General features: G+C 52.5%; 1 protein-coding gene across 2 annotated transcripts in view; it reads right to left on the bottom strand.

Moving 5' to 3' along the window:
* NRG2 (neuregulin 2) overlaps positions 1-13,015 on the bottom strand; it is a 189,910-nt gene that overhangs the window by 10,907 nt on the left and 165,988 nt on the right. For both annotated transcript variants that reach the window (XM_081282436.1, XM_081282437.1), the window contains exons 4-5: positions 11,394-11,514; positions 5,493-5,569 (exon numbers count right to left, since the gene is read on the bottom strand). In XM_081282436.1, coding sequence (XP_081138562.1) covers positions 5,493-5,569; positions 11,394-11,514 — 198 coding nt within the window. The remainder of the gene's footprint in view (positions 1-5,492; positions 5,570-11,393; positions 11,515-13,015) is intronic.

Raw genomic sequence — 13,015 nt, 5'->3', positions numbered from 1 at the left:
TTCAAATCCAAGGTGCTCTGGCAGTGCAGAAGAGTTGGGGGTAAGAGGGGGAGGGGTGAAGGGAGAGAGGCAGACAGAGATGGGAGGGGGAGGGTGGAGGGGGAGAGAGAGAGAGAGAAAGAGAGAAACGTTGGTCAGGATTCTTCAGACACCCGGCAGCCAGCCTGTGAGGTGAAAGCAGGTTAGTAATGTCCCTTCCTAGCCCCCTGAGCTCCTTCCCTGGTGCCCAGTCCCCAAGAGCCCCAGGAGGGCTAGAGAGAAGCAATGTTAGAATTCACAGGCAGAGCATGTTCTTTGAAGGTGAGCAATGGGGTTAGTACCTGGTGAGGAGGCACAGGCGAGAATCAATTGGCAAATGTCTCCCTGGAGGAAAGGGTGACTGGGGACAGGGTTCTGAGGAGTGCCTGGTCCCCTCCTCTCAGCTCCAGTGCCAGCCCTTCAGAGCTCTCAAGTCCTCCTGGAGAGGGCCTGACCAGCTCCTAGCTCATTCACAAGGCCCTTTCTTCTGTTCAAAATGAGGGCAAGATCCCTAGGCCGGCCCCACAACCCTGGCCTGTCCCACAGGTCCGGCTGGCTTTCTCATCTCCTAGGAGCCTAAGTGTGAAGCCTCAGAGTCTGTGAGGAGCAGGAGCACAGAGAGGAGGAGGCTGCAGGCAGCAGGTCACTTTTCCACTTACTGCCTCAACACCCTGGAAACCTGCAGGGGCTGGGCATGGTGCCAAGACGGATCTTGCTACTTAGAAGAGCAAACTGCAACTAGGAGAATGAGAAGATTGGAGAACTTTTGAGTGCCTCATTTAATGGATAAATTAGTCTTGGAAGTGAGATCAATGAATGTGTGGTTTCAGGTACCTATGAGGTAGATATCTACGCCATTGACAGGTTAAATAAGGGTCAACTCTGCCACCTAACTGCTGTGTGTCATTGAGAGATACCCAACCTATCTAGATCTCAGTCTCTTAGCTGTTAAATAGGGTTAAGGCTCAACCATGGGGTCCTGGGAGGTTTGCAAACCTGGCTGTACTTCAGAATCCTCCAGACCAATAGGATCAGGCTTGGGTAGGAGCCCAGAAATCACAACAGTGTTTTTAAAAAGCTCATGTCCCACCCTATGGTGCATCCAGCACTGGTTTGCAGGACTGAGTCTCAGTTTTGCCCTTAATTTGCTGTGTGAATGTGGGTAAGTCAGTTTCTGTTTCCTAATCTGTCAAAAGCACATGTACCTAGTCAGAGGCAGCAGCAAGCAGGCCTGAACAGCAGAGTCTCTGCACACTGTGCAAGGGCCCAGCTCCTGCCGACCCGGGTTCACTCCCTCTCTGGCTTCCGCATAAGCACAGTCATCTTGGCTAGACTCAGGGAGAATACGAAGTCGTGTGTGACGTTCTCATCTGCTGCAGAGGAAGGGGAACACAGGCAACTAGCAGGAAGTCCTGAGCATTATTCACCCCTAGGTCTCTCTCTGCTTCCTAAAAGGGATTCTAGATGGCTCTGCATTTGGAAAAGGATAGGAGAGGAGGGTGATTCTTCAGGGATGAAAGTGGTCCTTGACTTCAAGAGCCTTGAGGAAGATCCTGGGGCTTGGGCTCCCCAGTTCTGTGCAGGGACCATACCAAGGAAGCACTGACCCCAGCCCTCTAAACATGAGTCTTCTGTGTACTCCTGCTAACCTGAGCCTGGAGGGTGGCTTCTTTGCAGTTTTGCTCTGAATGCAGAGGTAGGAGAAAGTCATCTTAAGTATGGTTTGTCCACTCTTCTCTAGGGTTCCCAGAGCTGGCCAGCCAGGCAAGTTGATGTAAAATCTTGACAGACTCCAAAGGCCTCAGACATTTCACTGAATAGTTAATTCTGGGATCCAGGGACCTTCCAGGCAGCTCAAGAGTGCTCATATTGTTTGGCTATCCAGCCGTGTTCTTTGGAAAAAACAGCAGGGCTTGACCACGGCCTCCTGGATACTAAGAGCTGGTTTGAGCCCCACTTTTGGACAAAACTATTGTATTATATGAGGCAACTGGGACCCAGTAGTTCCAAGACACTTTCCTAAGGTCACACAGGAAATCAGAAGGCAGAAGGGAGATTGGAGGCTCTGTTTCTGGTCTTTTTGGACTATGCTTTGGCTAGTTCTGCCTCTCTGGTGAGGCCTTTCTGGCTAGTCCTGAGAGCAATGACTACCTGGAGAAGCAAGGAAAGGCTTCCAAAGCCCTGTAAGAGTTTTCATCTGTGTCAGTCCTCTGGGAACCAAATCATAGCATCAGCAGAAGCTTCCAGGTCTACTGATGGTGTGCTGTTTGAGTCAAAGGCTATACTGTTTAGGGAAGACCAGTGATGGTTGGCATGATTGGTGAGGTCACTGGGGGCCTGGCCAGTCACCAGGAAGGGAGCCTTCTTCCTGGGATGTGCAGAGAAGAATGAGGGGCCTACAGCTGCATCTACCCCAGCTAAAATATGAGTGTCCCACTCATGTTCACTGACTGCCACTCAACCAGGATGGGGTGGTACCACTGAGTCACAGGAAGGTCCTATTGTTCAGAAATTTGCATTCTAACCAGTAATCATGGCAACCTGATGCTGGACTTTCAGCAGGGCGAAGCTATCCAGGCAATATGCAAATTGTTCAATCCACAGTCACAAGGTGCCTGGACAAGGAGGCAGTGATGTGTGTGCAGATGTGAGCATGTGCTCTGTGTTTGCATGTGTGTATGCAGGGGCGAGTGCATGCTTGTGGGTTAGCGTGTGTGCTCATTTATATGGAGGCATACACACAGACAAGCTTTGACTCTCTGGGAGGAGAGGGCCTGTCAGTGAAAGAAGGAGAAGCCTTTAAGTGCTACTGGGGTTAAGGCCTAGTTTCCTTATTCTCTGCAAAAGGTAACCTGGTTCCAGGTGGTCTGGGCAAGGTCAGACACTTTGATCTGGAATGCTGGGAGGTGGCCTCCAGGGAGTCAGTGCTCCTCCTGCCCTCTCCATGCCAACTGTAGCTGGGAGAGGTACTAAAGTGCACTCTAACGACAGTGGCAGGCTGTCTGCTGAGCCCCTCACATGTGTTGCTTCGTTTCATCCTCACAGCAGCCTGACAGGCATAAATGTGACCCTCGATATACAGACAAGAACACAACTCCAGAGGGGTTAAACGAGGCCCAGAACTCACAGGCTGGGCCGCTGGCATTTTCATCCTGCTCTCTTGGAACTAGAAGCTTGCCACTTCTTTGAGCACATTTCACTGCCTCTGTAGTCACTATCTACTAGAGGAGCACACGAAGGGCTCTCTGGGAAAGTGCTGGAGGAGCACTCGTCCTTCATAGAAAGGTAACAGTAATGGTACTGAAGACAAGGTGGGAGGGCCACAGGCTGCATTTGCAGTCTGTCTTGGGCTCCTGGGGCTCTGCTGACCCTCCCAGCAGATCCAGGCTGAAAGTTGAAGCAGCCCAGCTGGCAGAGAGGCCTTGGACAGTGGCCCGGGTTCCGGAGGCTCTGCTGCTCTGATTCAGGAGGGGCCAGGACTGCCTGTCCAGAACAGTCCCATAAGCCAGAGAGGCTCTTGGCCAAAGGGTGGGAAGGAATATAACCTCCACTGCCTGTCACCTGGCCCGTGCTCAGCCTGGCAGCTCTGCCCCCTCTTGCCCTACAGTTCTCCACATAGACTGGACCTGATTTTGAAATTCTTCCAGAGCCTGGTTTCTAGAGAATTCCTTTGAGCCACATGTCCTGCCTACATGCTTTGTCCTTGTCCCCAGAAGCCAGCTTCCTCCTGGCTTCTGACTGGAGGGTGCGGTGGGGAGCCTTTCCTCTCATGCTATGAAGACAGTTGACCTTCTGGGCCTACTGGCTCTCATTTGCTGGGGTCCCTATGCTTCTATTGGGTTAAGGTAGGGAGTAAATTTTCAGGCTTTCCTGCTGTGGTCTAAGAAGGCTTGGGAAGGTTCATTTCTTCACCCTGACACCTAGACTCCAAAACTCTTTTTCTCCATGAGCTACCTAGGAGTAGACCTTTGGCGTCTCCCAGAGTTCTACTTCCCAATGTCCAGGTACCATCTGGATGCTCTAGTTCCTAACTCCTCATAGGACCCAGTTGTCCTATGGACAGGAGGGGATGGGCTGGGGCCTAGTCTTCTCTGCAGGATAGGATGGGTGACATGGTTCAGGCCTTGCAGACTAATGGTCCATTGGACCCCAGATGGAATCTGTGGGCAACCAGTGTAGTTTTGCTCTGCTGCACCTCCACCTGGTGGTGCTGGAAGGAACTGCTCCCAGGTCCTAATATAAACACTGTACAATTACAACTGCATCCCTGGGTCAGCCACAGGGCTCACTTTTTTTTTTTTTCTTTTTGTAAATTATGTAAACCAGAACATAGAGAGAGCTCCAACCTCAGAAGTGGAAGAAAGAAAAGGAATGAAGTATTGAAAGTGGATTCAGACCAGAGATGTCCTGGGGAGAATCACCAATGACCCCTTGATTCCTCATTCTCCTTATCATTTATTTTCTGAGCAATCCCCAGCCCACCTCATCCTGTAGCCACACAAATGTCCTCTGGCATCCATGGAGAACACTGCCACGGGTGGTCTTCAAACTCCCCTCCTCCCCGCTGTGGTCCCCAAACCCCAAACCAACATACTCTGGCCTGAGAAGAAAATAGTTTTTTGAGACGTTTTTCTTTCTCTCAAGCACACCAGCACACACATACTCACACTCACTTCCCAAACTCATCATCAGCCTGACATCCTCAAACAACCTTCAGAGGCCAGGGAGGGCTCTATAAATGCCTCTTCCCATTTCTGGCCAGGCTATCTGTCCCCAGAATGGGTAAAGAGACCTGAACAGGGTCCTGCTGCTGCAGAGAGAATTCAGCATGACCATGCCCAGGCAGTATAGCTGATGGATGCCAGGGGGCAGGGGGTGTATCGTTCTCCTCTGCACAGGCTTCTGGTGAGCACTGAGGAGTGAGAGGAGCACGGGACACCCCCACTTCCCTCCCAGTCATGATAAGCAAGGCCCCATCCCTCCCACAGGGGGAGATTGCCAGTCACCAGGGAAGAGAAGAAATAGAAGAAAGAGACATACTGGAGAAGTTGACCATTGCGAACTGCTGACACCTGTCCCCGGTGTATCCCACAGGACACCTACCAAAAGAAAGAAAACCAGAAAGAGAGAGCCAGGATAGCAAGACACAGGCATTGCAACACCCCGGCACGGGCTCCTGCCAATGCCAGCTGGGTTCCTTGCCACCGTTACCATTTGTACTGGCCTGGCCACTCTGCCCCTTACCTGCAGCCCTGAATTTTAAACCCAAGGATTAGGCCAAAAATGAAAAACAAAGCAAAACAAAACAAAACAAAAGAACTAACAAACCAAAATACAAAAAAGAAAAGAGAAACAAAACAAAACAGCCAAAGATCAAAACAACCAACACCCCTGGCCCTATGCCCTACATTGGGGGGACTGCACCCGGAAGCTTTCTAAGGAGCAGGGACTTGTGTTTGTATCTTCAAACATACTTTGCTTAGGATCTGGCATGTACAATCGCAAAGGCAGTTTCTCCAAACATCTCTGTCCGAAGAATCCGTTTGGACATCTGGAGAAGGAAAAGGGGAAAAATCACAGAACAAACTGGCATCATCCGCGAGGCTAAGGTTAGAAATCAAAGTGCACAGTGATGAATGAGAAAAACCAAGTCAGGCACTTGGGGTCACACTTGTAGCTGAAGGGGCTGGAGTTGGGGCTGGGTGGAGGGCTCTGAAATCTTATAAACCTCTCTAATAGATGTGGCTCCGTGGGTGGTGGGAAGGGGTGGGGCAGGGGGAGGATGATTTAGGGGAGCGGGGAGGGGGAAGAATGGAGGTTATTGTCTAGTTGTCCTCCTGGTCCTGAACCTTTCCTTCTTACCTGCCTGGTGCCCCATGAAGCCAGTACTGCAGCCCGTTAGTGCCAGGCAGTCAACCTTAAGGGAGACCAAGTTCTTAGGAGCCACTCCTTTGGGCCCTACTGGAGGATTCTCTCTGGGGCCCTGGGCAGGTTTTCTCATACATGAAACTCCCAGAAAGTTCAAAGCAGAACTCTGGAAGGCTGTACCCAGATTGTGTGTCCATGACAAAACTGACCTAGAAGATGTTTGATCTGTTCTCTCAAAGAAGGTTCTGTGGCCAAATAAGTTTAGGAAATCCATTCGCAGGGCTCCTCATTGCAGCTTACATTAGCATATGAAAGGTTATAAAAATTTTATAGGAGGAAATAGCTGAACTTTCTAGTATGTCCCAAATTTATTTGACCATGGAAGGCATTTTTTTAGAGGAACCTTTGTTGAACACAGTTTGGGGAAGGCTGCCCTAGAACAATAAACATGGGGAAAGCTTAGTAGGGGAAGGGGAAGCTGGAGGGGAGCTGGAATTACCAGCGTCCCAAAGCTGCCTTCCTGAGGCCGAGGGCAGGGGCAGGTTGGAGCAGGCTCACTGGGGGACCTGGAGGCCTGTTGCACATCAGGGGCCTGCTGGCAGCCAGCCTGGGCATTCCTGCCCTTTCCCTGTGACCTGCTCTTCCACTGCAGCCTCACTCTGCCCTACATCTTTCTTCCATCTTGCCTTTCCTGCAGCTCCAAGGCACCACCCACTCCCATGTCCCTGACCTTGTCCTCACCCCCAAGGTACACTTCCTTCTGCTCTTTGGCTGCCACCTCTCCCCTCAAGCGAGTCTCAGTCTTGCAGATTTCTGGCAGCCCTCTATTCTTTTCTGAACCCCAGCAAGTCCAGCTAGATGAGGAGAATCTTACGAACAGGGCTGGACTGACCCCTTCCCCACAAGTCCCTACTCAGGGATGGGCCTATGTTGCCTCGGCCTGTTTTTCCTTGGGAAGTTAGGTAATAATCGGCTACTGTTCAACATGAATCAACCTAAACTTCCTCAAGAACTAAAGTGTGCTCTACTCCTTCACCTCCTGGTGTATTCAACCATTCAGGAAGCCCCTGGGGCTTAAGTGGGCAGTGACTATTGGCTGTGACATATACTCATGAAACCCTGTGGCCTTATATCTAGAGGACTGGGGAATGGGAGTGGTTGGTGGGCAGAAAGCTCGTTGCTCAGGACCCTGATGGCAGCTCTCTGGGAGATAAGAGGTCATCGCTGAAGTGGTAGGGGTGTGTGCAGGTACACCTGGCCAGGGTGGGGGTGAGGGGCTGGGAGGGCTCTAGGAAAGTGGTAGGGGTGGGCAATGGGCATGCATGCTGATCCTGTTGAACAGGGGGGCTCAGGTCCCTCATCAATCCAACCTTCTCTGATCCCTGGCCTTTGTCCCAAGGAAGATGGGGATAGTGGCTAAGGATTTCCAACCAACTCTAGCTCTTCTTCCTCAGCTCTTGGACACTGGTGTGGGGATGGGGACAAGAGGGGGAAAAGTGATTTTTTTCAAATAGAAGTACCTTTGGGGTAGAGGATAAAGACCCAGGAAGTTGCCAAAATGACTCTTGGAATCCACAAAAGAACAAAAAAGAGATAAGTTTAACTGTGTTCCATGTCTGAGATTAGCCTGGCTCTTGGAGTCAGGTAACTCAGTGTATGTCTTTGTGTGTGTGTGTGTGTGTGTGTGTGTGTGTGTGTTGGTGAAAGAGAGAGAAAGGGGAGTTCAGGGGCAGGAGGGCACAGAGGGGAAATATATTCCCATTTCTAATAAGCAGGGCTGCTGTACCATGACTCTTGGAGACCAATGACAACTAAGTCTATTCCTGTATCCTCGATCCCACATACAGCCTGAATTCCCTGACTGCATCCTCATATCTTTCACGGCCACTGAGTCACACAACTCTAGGGGGTACTATTAACACAGTCTATAGCACAAATGTGCACCTTGGAATGGTGCAATATTATAGTGCTAGTCTTCTTGCCTTGAGAGGGTCCCCCCTGTTTGAACAAATAAGGCCTCAAGGAGGGGCAACATAAGGGGCAGGAAGGCCTGGTAGTCAGTAGTGCTCTCTGGGGCTCTAGCTCCTTCAGGGGGCTCCTGGACACTCCTATCCCTCTCCTTTGTCCTGCCTATTGAAATTGGGATTCCCTTAGGGCAGACTTTGGGGGTGGGCCAGGCCTCCACCTCTCTAACCTGCCCCCAAGACCAGAGTGCATCCCCTATCAACCAGGGCAGGAGTCTGAACTCAGTGTGGGTGGGTGGCTGGCTGGTGGCTTGTGGGTTCCACTCAAGCAGGGATGGCCCTCTGAATTTCAGGGGCACGGAGGACAGATCAGAAGGAGCAATGGGTAGCAGCCTTCCCAGCCCTTCCCGCTGAGTCATCAGCTATGATGCTGGGAAGGTCTGTACCTAGGGCTGGAGAAGAGCAGGGGTGAGGGGGGGCAGAGAGGAGAGCCCATGGGCTGCATCTGGGGTGACAGAGGGGTCAGGGACCTCTGCCTTCCCCTTCTCCCACCCCACCTCCTGGGCCTCAGTTTCTCCTTTTGGTAGCCTGGGGATAATGCCATGTGTGCTGCCCTTACCTGGGGAGAGAGGAGGATGAAGGATGAGGGTGTGCCCCAGGGACTGGGGGGGAATAAGGGTCTCGGAGTCCATGAGGGGTGGGTGGAGATGTGGTGAGGATGAGCAGGCAAATGGGGTGGGATGGGGGAGTCGCCTGATCATGGGTGGGCTGGAGAGAGCAGAACGGATGGGGATGGACCGATGGCAGGGGAGGCATGCCACTGGTATGTGCACAGGGCTGGAAAGAGAGTCTTGTTCTGTCATCATCCCCTGAACCAGTCCCCAAGAGTCACGCACCAACCGTGCTCAACAAACACACGGAGAGAAGAGGAGAAAGCAGCGAGAGGAAGTGTGGGGGCCCCTGTCTGGCCCAGACAGAGACAGTCACCTTGATTTGGATCCCCATTTTCAAATCCCCTTAAGTTTTCTTTTTTAAAACAAAATTCAGTATCAGTGACACTGTTTCTTTTGGCACTGAGTTCCAGAAAAAACAGGAGGGTTACGGAGTGTGCCTGCTTTCCAACACTCCCTGTAGGGCTTGAACCAATACACAACAACAAGTGTAAGAAAACCAGGAAGGAAAACTGATTTTTATAGAAACTGGAATGAAACTGACCAGTGTAGTTTCATTATCCAAGCTAAGCGGAAATGCAAAAAAATCAAAATAAAAGTAAACAAACAGCACAAATGGTAAGACGTGAGTTCCGTTTCCTAAGTTCTTTCCTTTTTATTCCATTCAGGTGTCATCAGGAATCCCAAGAGGCCTGCCCCCCTTCCCTCCCAGCTTGCCCACCCCCAGAATGGCCTCTGGGCTCTGCCCGGCCCCCTCCCCCCTGCCCTTCTCCAGCACAACTCAGAGGACCTCAATCCCGGCCAGGGATGTTCTTCTCCCCTTCGGGCTGACAAAGGGAGCCAAGAAAGTCAAATCCATGAGCCCTGATTGGGGCTGACCTGGGGGGCCAAGATGGGGAGGGGGTAGCTCTGGGTGCCAAGTTCAAGTTCTAAGCTGTGAAACCCAGTTGTCCTGGTGGGGAGGGAAATAGGCTCAGGCTCCTGCCTTCTACTCCCCTTAGACTTGGCCAGGCAGGACCCTGGGCTCCTAGGGGTGCAGCCTTGCTGGCGGGGTCCTCTGGTACCTATGTATCTTATTCCTCCTTTTCCCACAAGAAACTCCAAGACTAGAGCTTGGGCCCCAGAGATGGCTCTGCTCATCCCTGGTGCCTGTCCTGGGGGCTGAACCTTCCCTATCTGGAGCCAGGGCTGATTTTAGCAACAATGCTAGATCCATTTGAGGGTCAAGGGGTCCAAGGGGCTACGGAAGAGGCGTATGGGACATGGCAAGGGGGATGCAGGACTGGGCCATCCCTGTTAGTTATTCCAAGGCCCTTGTGAATTTGAAGTAGGTCTAATCCAAAGAGCTCAGAGCATTTTCAAGGCTAGAATGTTCCCCAGGGTCTGTAACTAATGTGGCTGCCTCTTAGAGGGAAAAAGCAGGGAAGGCTGAGGGCTGAGGCCAAGTTGAAAACTTCCCTGGAGGACCTGCTGTTGCTCTTGGGACTCTTCCCTGAGGTTTGGGATGGGAGGAGGGTGGGAAGGGGATGGTAGCAGGTGAAGGGTGGGACCAGGGAGGAAGCCAGCCAAGGAGGCCAGCAGGGGCTAGAGCCACAGTCCCGCCTGGCAATGGCAGCCCAGCGACCCCACCCTGAGGATGAGTGTGAACAGGTGTGGACCCTTGTGACCACGTGGTATGTGGAGGGGGTCTTTAAAAGTCCTGGTCTTCTTGCCAGGCCCATATTCCTAGGAAAGGCTGCAGCTAAGGAGGAGGATGCAGACCCGGCCTGGGAGGGCAGAGACAGGGGAACTAGAAGTGCTGATCTGACCTCGTCTGTAGGAGCTCAGGCCCCTCTCTAAATCTCCGTCAATATTTTAGTGGTCTTTGCCCAGATGCCACAAGAATGGGGCAGTTTTGGCATCTTGCCAGGGCCCTAGACTTGAGATGCTCTGAAAACCCCAAGTTGTTCACTAGGCCCCCTTCCCACTCCTCCCCAAGATCTGGCCACAGCTTGTGCTGCCCTCCCCAAGCTCCCTTCCCCCTCCTCTCAGGCCCACCAGAAATTCTGTCCATGGGCTTTGGGGGGGCCCAGCTGCCCAGAAGACCTAGCTGGGCCTGAACAAGGCCTCCCTGATTGCCAAGCTCCCGCCTACCCTGTGTGCTCTGGGGAGTGGGTGGTTCTGAGCTCCTTGGAGTTCCTGCTGGGGCCAACCTGACCTCCTCCACTGGGCAACACCCACAGTCTCTGTTGGTATCTTTTTACTTCATGGAGAGGGGGCCGGGCTAAATGAGCAGAGGCAGCACTTGGGCACAATGGTCACTGGGGTGCTGTAGGGCATTGAAAGCAGCCAGATTCAAGGGGTTCTGGGCAGTCCACTCTACTCCCCTCAAGACTACAGGAGTAGGACCCTCAGGAGCCAAGGGCTTGGGAGCTTGTGGTCTGCCTGACCCTACCAGGTTCCTCATTGCTGGGGAAGATGCAGCTTGGGACAGAACTAGTTTGGAGAGTTGTTGAGAGATGGGGAAGGAGGACAGAGAGAGAAAGAGAGTGAGAGAGAAAGAAAGAAAGCCCAGTGCCTTAGATTGGCATCTCCATCTCCCTAACAGGTGTTGGTGAAAGGGTGGACATCAGGAGATGGGGTGGACAGGGGCCTAGCAAACTGGAACAGCAGGAGCCCATGTGTCCTGACATTTCCTCAAGTTCCAGAAGGGGCTAGAGCTTACATTTCCTTATATTCCAGAAAGGTCTAGGAATGGGGCCAACCTTGCTGTCTGTACCCTTTGGGGACCCCTTGCCAGTGACTGGAAGCACACTTTTCCTAGAGCCCTCCACTTCTGCCCCAGCATCTCTTACCCTGCTCTCACCCCATGCTGACCCCACTGGTCACTTACTTGCAGGAAAGCTGGTTGATGCCCTCGATGTAGTAGCAGACGCCTCCATTGACACAATAGGACTTGGCTGTCTCGTTGCACTTCCGGGCATGCCCCGACCAGGATGACAGGGTGGTGCTCACTGGAGGTATGAGAGGTATAACATGCCGGTGACCCACTGAGACCACCTCTGGGTCCCAGGAATCACTTTCTTCATGGCTTTTCATGGCTTATCCCCAAACTGGAAGGTCATCAGAGACTGCAGACATGACTGGGCAGGGGAGGTCTAGTGGTCCTTCTGGATTGCCAGTGAGGCAAAGTGGGAAGCCCCCACAAGCTTTAGCCATCTGTCCTGTGTGACCCTGCACGCATGCTCCGGGCAAACCTCTAAAATCTTTTCATTTTTTGGAGGGGGTGACAATGGAGCAGAAACTGCTTCCTCTGCTGGAATTAGGGCCCACCTCCACCCCTTCCCTCCTGTCTCCCTGGGGTTTCCACCACAAGTGAATGAGATGCTGACATCTGGTGTGGGCAATGGTGCTGGGAGGAGACACCTGTACCTGCCTTTGTTGTTCAGGTTCTTGTATGTTCAGTGGGTGGCTGGAAGGAGTAGGGACTTGAAAGGAATGTCACCTTTGGGACATTGCTGTTTCCTGAGAGCTGGAGATGTGGGTTAACTTTAGCTTCTATGCTCTTCCCCCTCTCTGCCAGGGATGGACAGAATGCAACAAAGGCCAGTATGCCCTGTCTCCAGAAGCAGCAAGGGTCTCTTCGTATACTCCCACGCCAGGCAGCCCCGCTGCTCTCCCACCTCATCAGCCTTTGCCTCTGGAGGGAGCCTCCAGACCTCTGAAGCCCAGACTGTAAATCATGGGCTTCAGGTTGTTGGAGAGGAGATGGGGCTGAGGAGGGCCAGGGCAGCTGGGATGGGAAAACTGGCTGACAGAAAGACTGGGTTCTGAGGCTATCGACCCAGACTGTAAGTTTGATTTAGCAGACTCATTTGAAAAATCAAAGTTAAGAAAGCTCTTCTCCTCTATCAGAGGAGGGCATACGGAAAGCTGGCTTCAAGTGAGAATTCTTGCATCAAAGTCAGTTTTCATCTGTAAGATACTGTCCTATGCTGTGTGTCTAGACTGGGCTGCCAGAAGGGGCTCCTGCTCCCCACTCAGCTCTTGGGGGCTCTGAGGGCCTCTTACTTCCACCCAGCACTAGCCTTGTGACGGAGATGGCCCATCCTGCCTTGTCCGGCCCTATCTCCTCAGGGGTATTGAGTTTCTATGGCTCCTGTCAGTCATGGGGAGGGGCTGAGAGGAGGAGGGCAGGCACTTGGCACCCTCAGTGTTTAGACATGTAGGGAGACAGATGGAGCGTGGGGGACTGGGAGCGTACACACAGCTCTGCCTCTGTATATGTCTGAGGAGCTCACTGATAAAACCCAGCGGACAGGGCCAGCTCCCACCTTCCCCTCCCCATCATGCCGGCCGCTGAGCTGGCATCCTTGGCCCCATCCTGGCTGAGGTCTCTCCTAAGGCTCAATGGCAAACCCAGCTGGGACCCACATGCTGGCTGGGGAGAAGAGAAAGCTTCACGTTGGTGTCTGTCCCACTTCTGGGTCAGTGAGACCCAAGAAACTAAGAAAG

Source organism: Spermophilus citellus, assembly GCF_964194105.1.
Source record: "Spermophilus citellus genome assembly, chromosome: 1".
Taxonomy (NCBI): Eukaryota; Metazoa; Chordata; class Mammalia; order Rodentia; family Sciuridae; genus Spermophilus; species Spermophilus citellus.
The sequence above is the reverse complement of the archived record's forward strand: the minus strand, read 5'-3'. Positions and strand labels throughout refer to the sequence as shown.